At 48.5% G+C, this 8,080-nt stretch overlaps 1 protein-coding gene across 4 annotated transcripts in view; it reads left to right on the top strand.

The window, feature by feature from the left end:
• Positions 1-1,248: 1,248 nt before the first annotated feature.
• TMEM120B (transmembrane protein 120B) overlaps positions 1,249-8,080 on the top strand; it is a 45,791-nt gene continuing 38,959 nt past the window's right edge. For 3 of the 4 annotated variants that reach the window (XM_008590752.1, XM_008590754.1, XM_008590753.1), the window contains exon 1: positions 1,357-1,460. In XM_008590752.1, the coding sequence (XP_008588974.1) occupies positions 1,392-1,460 (69 nt within the window). In that variant the 5' untranslated portion in view covers positions 1,357-1,391. Of the gene's footprint in view, positions 1,461-8,080 lie in introns of all 4 variants that reach the window. The other variant, XM_008590751.1, reaches the window with a different exon arrangement.

Below are 8,080 nucleotides of genomic sequence, written 5' to 3' on the forward strand. Positions count from 1 at the left end.
ACTTGTGTGAAGGAAATAAAACAGGTGATATATGAGCGACTGGGGAGAGGTGTAGACCTCCGGGTGTTCAGGGAGGGTCTTTCTTCACAGGTGGTATTATTAATTGAATTGTGTCCCCTGGAGAGACATGTCAATGTTCAAACACCTGTACCTCAGAACATGATCTTATTTGGAAATAGGGTGTTTGCAGAGGTAATTAGTGGAGATGAGGTCACAGTAGAATAGGGTGTCTTTATAAGAGGAGAAAAACACAGGGAAGAAGGCCATGTGACAACAGGGCAGAGATTGGCGTGATGCCGCTGCAAGCCAAGGAATGCCAGGAATTGAGGGCCACCACCATAAGCTGTGAAGAGGCAAGGAAAGATTCTCCCCAGACTCTGAGGGAGCACGGTCCTGCTGACACCTTGATTTCAGACTTCTAGCCTCCAGAGCTGTGAGAATACATTTCTATTGTTTAAGCCACCCAGTTTATGGTTACTGCCGCCCTAGAAAACTAACACGGGTGTCATTTGAACTGAGGCTTGAATGATGAAAAAAAGGCAATCATACGAAGATTTAGACAGAAGAATGTTCTGTGTAGGTCAGAAAGAGAAAAAACAATGGCTGGAGAGTATGAATCCAGGCCAACCAGATAGGAGATGTGACTGGAAAGCCAGGCAGAGGGAGATCTTGTAGGACTTTGTAGGGGAGGGGAAGGAAATGGATTCAATTAGGTTTGAGGTGGCTGTGTCATTCGAGTGACAGAAACAGCTGTCAAGAGAGTCACCCAGAGTCTTAGAGGGCAAGAATTTAGGTTGTATTCGTTGCAGTAAATAATAATGACAACGTGAGATGACAGGGCCCTCTCTGTGCTTCCCCGCCCTGCCCCCGACCTTGCTGGATGGTCAATGTCAGCTTTAGCATTCCAGCTCCTTGGCTCTGGCTCAGGTGAGGCAGTGTTAAGGGGTGGGTGAGTTTTCACCTCCCCCAATTTTCCTTTCTCCCCCTTCATACCCCCAAACCCCACAATCTAAGTAAAATGAGCTCTGCAAATGCATCTTGCAAGCAAGCTCCCCAGCCCTTCCAAGAACAGAGAGATTCCGGAGGCACACAGGACCTACTGAGAGGGAAGTGGCAGACCCCGCCGATACCTGCAGAGCGGTACAATCCCGGGCGCGGGGGCGGAGCCTGGAGGCGCGTGCGCATGCGCGGGCCCCGCCTCCCGGGCGAGTTGGGTGGAGCGGGCGCCGGGGCGGAGGCCGTGACGTCAGGTGCGCGCGTGGCTCCGGCTGCGCAGGAACAGCTGGTGCCTCGGAAGGCGGCCGGCGAGCGGACGGGCGTGGGGTGCTGGTGGCCGGCTGGGCCACGCTGCAGGAACAGCCGCCGCCGCCTCCGCCTTGCACCATTGCACCATGTCCGGGCAGCTGGAGCGTTGCGAGAGCGAGTGGCACGAGCTGGAGGGAGAATTTCAAGAACTGCAGGTAGGGCCGGGCCACCTGGTCCTGCAACTCTGCTACCTGCGGTGCATTGCCTTCCCCTTCCTGCTGGCCCGGGCGGTGGGTATGATCAAGGGGGTGCTCCTGGCCAGGCCATGGGGGCAGGCGATCGGCGTGGACCAGCCTCCTACCATCTCCCAGCGCTTCAGTTCATCCACGTGGGCCGCCCGGTCGAAGCCCCCTTTCTCCCGCCCTCGCACTGGCTCTTTGCTGCGCGCACCTCCTTTTCTGCAGAAAGTTGATCTGTGGCCTCTAAGGGCAAGTTCCAGGCGTGTCCATGTGGGGGCTGGTTGGTGCTGGGGCTCATCTGGGACAGCCCAGCCCCCATCTCCGCAGGGGTCTTCCCTGACCCTCCCCCACCCATCTGCTTTTGGCAGCTCTACTCCCCCTCTACTCTGGCAGGGCAGTCTTCTTCTGCAGCTCCGTTTTGGGATATGTGCTTAGGAGCCGTTCACCTTGAACCCCTAAGCTGTACTTGGGGATAAGGGACTCCTATCCCTATCGTTGGGGACTCTGGTGTCCACTGCCTCTCTGGCACTGCTGCAGGCTGAGCTTGGCTTTGTGGATGTCATCTGTCATTTCTGACAGAGTTGCCTCACCCGGTGATAGAGGCTGCTCCCAGCTCTCACCCTTTGTCCCAGAGCCTTACACGGGAGTGAGGGTGGGGGTAAGAGAGATCCCTTGAGAGAATGGCATTGCCGCTGGGGTCCTGGCAGGAGTAGTTGTTGCTGACAGGAGGTTCAGAGAGGCCCTCAGCTACCTACTCTGGTGACCAGAGACGTGTCAGGAAAACTTGGGATTGACCAAGAGAGACGCAGGGATCATTTTTGGAGTGGGGCTGTCCCCTCTCTAGCTGCAGGATTGTGCTTGTTTTCTTGGGGTTTGGACTCTGTTTGCCTGAAGTCACATTGCACACTCCCCCCTCCCTTCTGTCCTCAGTTGGAGCAGTGACATTTTCCCCGTCCATGTAGCTCTTGTCTGCAGTTGGGTTGGCCTCCCACAGTGTCCGGAGGAGGGAAGAGGAGGCTGCCAACAGTGTCTACGATAAGTCTTTCTATGCACAAGGCTGCAGGTCCCCATGCATAGACAGAGGGGTGCTGGAGAGACTGAGCAGGGAGCGAGTGCTGTCTCAGGAATGGGCAGAGGGTAATGTACTCAGACCTGTCATACCTTCCTCAGCCTGTCCAGTATGTGTCGGTGGTGCCCTCTCCTTCAGGTCTAGGGCTTGGATCTTACCCAAGTTCCCAGCGGACCCTTCTGGCTCCACTGTTGTGGAGAAGACTCAGCCATTTCTTCACGTTCTGTCCCTCTGGGCTCTGAGGTCATGTCTAGCCGTGGAGCCACAGAATGGGTATTAGGGTCAGGAGTGGGAGAAGAGAAGAGGTTTGCTGTATGGAGCTTTTGTTGGTCATAATTCCTTTCCCCTGCCCTACCTTAGACTAGGAGAGGGAGAGGAGGAGGAGTCTTAACACTTCAGAGCTATGCAATTAATGCAATTAACAGCAATTAGATGGCAAGTCTTGGCAGGCAGAGTTGCAAAGGATTCATTTGATTTATTGTTATGTTCTTCTTTGGTGTCTTGGATATTCAGGTGTGTTAGGGACAGAGGAATTGGGAATAAATTCTGGGTTTCATCCCCTGGTACAGAACAAGAGTTGTGAGGAACTGACTGAGTGGAAACTGTGGTATCTCCTAAGGAGCTCAGTTTTTTGGAGATTGGGGAACCAGAATGGACTGGATCCTACTTTGGGGAAGAGGAACCTTGCTGGCTACAGGTATTGGTGGTCAGCTGCTAGGTCAGAGCCCAGTGGTGAAGGCCTCTAGGGACCAGGTCATTGACTGGAGCAAAATTACCATCTACATCTTCAATTCACAGATGAAGACACTGAAGCTTGGACATGCTAACTGACGGAGCTGGGGTCACACAGCTGTCTAGTGGTAAAATTGGGGCCAGAACTTAGCTCTCTAAGTGTTGGGAGGCCCCTTTCTGTAAAAGTCTCTGCAAATATGCATATAATAAATAGAGTGTGCATTATGTATGTGCTGGACAGTTTCAGACATGAGGTTTTGTTGGGGAACAAGGAGGTAAAGTAGGTGGTCAGGCGGGCAGACTGGAACTAGCAAGGTTAACAATAGGAAGGATTTTTTTTTTAAGCCAGAAAATCCTGGTCTATCTTAATTTTCCTACATCTTCCTTAGAATCTGAGATTTCTGGGTTTTATGTTTGTGTCTCTCTGATTCTGGGGTGTTGTATAATGTCTCTGTGTTTTACTCCTTTTTCTCTTTTTTAAATGAAGGAAAGAAAGAGGAAACCTAATTCTCAGATCCTAGAGGACCTGAAAGGTCTTTGGAATCCCCCCCTTTACTCCAAAAACAACCAATATAATCTCTGGGACTTTGTATGGGAAAGGATCAGTTTTCTTTGGACTGTGATTTGCTTCTGTCAGACCTTACTGGACTCTGGGGCACAGTTGAGTCTCCCTGAGCACTTAGGTTTTGGGTGGATGGGTTTTCGGCCATGTTGATGAATTGAGCGTCAGTGTGAGACCAGCACGTGCCTGGTCCCTGGTCTGTGGTGAGACCACAGAAGGTCACTTACAGACATGGTGGCAGGTGATTTAATAAGTATTTCCTGTCCTGCATCACGTCAGTGTGAGACCAGCACGTGCCTGGTCCCTGGTCTGTGGTGAGACAACAGAAGGTCACTTACAGACATGGTGGCAGGTGATTTAATAAGTATTTCCTGTCCTGCATCAGTGGAAACCTGACCCTGTCCCTCCCAGCCCAGGAAGGAAGTGGCCTGAAGCTGCATTTTTCTAAGCTGAACCTCTCAGGGGTGCACGGGCCTTGTAGGCCATTGTAAAGAGTTTTGGCTTTTACTGCCAATGAAATGGGCATCCTTCTGGCTGCTGTATATAGAGGAGACATCAGGGAGATTAACTAGAAGCAGGAAGATCAGTATTATTTCATTCGAACCCTATGAAATTGATCTCGTTATCCCCGTTTTACAGAGGTTAAGACATTTACCCACGGTCACATGGCTTATAACTGCTGGAGCCAAGATTTGAACCCAGGCTGTTCAACACCAGAGTCTATGCTTTTAACCATAATCCAAGGCAGATCTGTGTCCCAAGAGTTCTTTTGTTGGCTTTTGTTTCTCTTCCATCTTGGGTTGCCTTGTGGGCCTCTTTCTTTAGAAGCAGGTTATGCAGAAAGAGCACTGGACAGGGAGTCAGGATTCCTGGGTTCACATCCTAGCTCTGCCATTGTCTAGTATCGGACCCTTGGCAAGCCACCTTTCTGAGCTTGAGTTTCTTTATCTCTAAAACAAAGGCTGACAATAATGATAACAAAAACAATAACAATAACAGCTAACTATGTGATACATGGATTATCTGTTTAATCTGTTTTTATTTTAATTGAAACAGTTGATTGTACATATCTGTGGGATACAGAGTTGAATATTAATATCTGTGTAAAATATGTGATGCTCAAATCAGGATAATTAGTATATTCAATGTTATACAATGTAATTACTTTTTGTGGCCCTTTACCAATTCTCCCTTGCTCCCTCCTCCCCATTTCCCACCTCTGGGAATGACAATCTTGTTTTATAGATGAGGAGACTAAAGCCAAGAGTTGTTAAGTAACTTGAAAGCCACAGAGCCAAAATTTGAACCCAGACTTGCTTTATACTTATTGCGTTCCTGACACAGTAGGTTCCAAAAGTATCCTGAGACCCTTAGCTCTAGAAGAGAATTTATGAGCTTGCTGTGTCTCTTTTCATTCATGTAGTGCTTTCACACAATGCATTAGTTGGGATTCTTAGTTACAAGTGACAGAAACCAAGTTTGACTGGTTTTAAGCCAAAAAGGGGGTTTATTGGCTCAAGTCCAGTGGCAAATGGCTTCAGGCAAGGCTGGATCCAGGGGCTCAAATGATGTCTGTGTGCGTATGTCTCTCTCTGTTTCCTCTGTGTCGGCTTCATTCTTAGGCAGACTCTCCCATGTTGTGGCAAAGATGGCTACTGGCAGCCCCCAGCTGACATCTACCAATTTAGCAAACCTGGCTGAGACAGAGCATCTTTCCCCACCTGTAGTTCTAGCAAGAGTCTCAGGGCTGACTCTCATTGGCCCAGCTTGGCACATGTGATTATCCCTTACTTAACCAGTTACTAGCACTGATTGGCCAGACCTTGGTCACATGTTTGCCCTGGGAGTGGGATCAGTACTACCCACATTACATGGAGTAAGAGTTGGGGAGAGTAGTCCCATGAAGGAAAATTAAAATACTGGTAGTAGAAAAAAAACAGGGATCTTTTGCAGGGAGTAATAGAAATTATTTATATTTGTGATTCACAAATGATGTGCCAAGGCATCCCCAAGGACCTTCAGGAATCTCACAGATGCACTGTGAGATCATTTAAAATTTCAAAACAAACATAGTGACATACATCAGACACCACTTAAATTGCTAACTCGGGGACAGTTCACAGTTGCACATTAGACCACACTATATTCTTTTTGATGAGGTCATATATTTGTAACAGTACATGGCCTATTGCACCTACCTCATCTCCTAGCCCTTTCACAGCTGAGGAAACTGAGGCACAGAGAGATTACATAACTCAACTAGTAAGTGCCAAACTCGTTTTGAACTCAGGTAGTGTGACTGAAGAACCTAATCACTGAACCATTGTATTATGCTGCGTCCCAAATACCTGACACCTATGTGTATATCTCCACCTCCTGCTCCTGTAACAGACATCACTAATAGATCCTGGCATGTGACTCAAAATTGATATGCTTTAGGTGAAGTCAACTTACCAACCTTGGTAGTGTTTCTATGGTGATGAGTCCTACTTAAGTATACACAGCATCTGAAAAGCTACTCGAAGTCAATTTCTTAGAAAGATAGCTCTAGAAAAGTAATCTCTTGAAAATTAACCACCAGTGAGAGGCACAGCTATCAGGTACCACACTTTGCTGGTGGCTGTGGCTCTGTTGCCCATCAACTTCTGACACCCCTGGGCCCGAGCCCTGTCTATAAATGCCATGAAATTCCTCTGTCTGGCAATTCTTGTGACAGATGTTGACTCAGGTCTGACTCCCTGGTCCTGGATCTTACCATCCAGCCAAGTTGTGTTAGGAAAGCATCTCCAGATGTTTTGCAGCCTTGTTGGGACCTGGAGTCATTATTGTCATCATCCCACTGGGGCAGAGCTTGCAGCCTCAGAGGACAAGAGAGGTGGCAGAGATCTCCAGTTCTTCCAACAGAAACCTGCTTGTTTGTGTCCTCTGTGTGTGGAGGGTGGTAGGTAGACATGTAGGGAAGACACTGGGCCTCAGAGCTCACAGAGCTAATACGAGCACTTCTCTCCTTTTTGGAGATGGAATCCATTCTACATATATTATAAGTAATACATATCCACACAGTTAAAAATTCAATAGCAGGCGTGTACAATAATTTTTTTTTTTTTTTAAAGATGACCGGTAAGGGGATCTTAACCCTTGGCTTGGTGTTGTCAGCACCACACTCACCCAGTGAGCCAACCGGCCATCCCTATATGGGATCCGAACCCGTGGCCTTGGTGTTATCAGTACCACACTCTCCCGAGTGAGTCACGGGCCGGCCCTAGTACAATAATTTTTATAACATGTTTGTAACAGTGAAAAACTGGAAACGTGAATGTCCACCAGCATGGATAATTACACTGAACACCCACAGAGAGGGGTATGAGTAGTAAAATAAACTGGAGCTCCATGTATCAACACTGAGCAAAACGTTGCGGAGGGATATGTACAATATCCCATTTATAATAAAGTTAAAAACATTCAAAACAATACTGTGTATTGCTTACTGATACATATGTATGTAGTCCAAGTATAAAGACTTGCAAGAGAGTGATGAAGACTAAATTCAGTGTAGCTGAGATTCGGGCAGGGCCCTGGCAAGAAGAAAACGGCTTTCTCAGGCTGGCCAGTTAGCTCAGTTGGTTAAAACACAGTGTTATAGGGCCGACCCCGTGGCGCCCTCGGGAGAGTGCGGCACTCGGAGCGTAGCGGTGCTCCCTCCACGGGTTCGGATCCTATATAGGGATGGTTGGTGCGTTCACTGGCTGAGTGTGGTGCGGGCGACACCAAGCCAAGGGTTGTGATCCCCTTACCGGTCACAAAAAAAGACAAAAAAAAAAAAAAAGTCACAAAAGAAGACAAAAAAAAAAAAAAGGTTTATACTTTGGGCTGAGCCCGTGGCGCACTCAGGAGAGTGCGGTGCTGGGAGTGCAGCGGCACTCCCGCCGCGGGTTCGGATCCTATATAGGAATGGCCGGTGCGCTCATAGCGCTCACTGGCTGGGCAGGGTGCAGCCAGTCTCAAAAAGGACAAAAAAAAAAAAAAAAAAACCACAGTGTTATAATACCAAGGTCAAGGGTTTGGATCCCCTTACCAGCCATACACACACACACAAAAACAAACAAAAAAACGGGTCTCAGTGAAAAGAAGGGGCTATTTACAGGGGTGTGGGTAGTTTCAGGATGAGGCCGCCTGGAGCTGGCCATAGCAAGAGCCATTACTAATCCTAATTCTAAAGGGGTGGAGGGTGGG

This window comes from Galeopterus variegatus, unplaced genomic scaffold (assembly GCF_000696425.1).
Source record: "Galeopterus variegatus unplaced genomic scaffold, G_variegatus-3.0.2 Scaffold6351, whole genome shotgun sequence".
In the NCBI taxonomy this organism is placed as follows: Eukaryota; Metazoa; Chordata; class Mammalia; order Dermoptera; family Cynocephalidae; genus Galeopterus; species Galeopterus variegatus.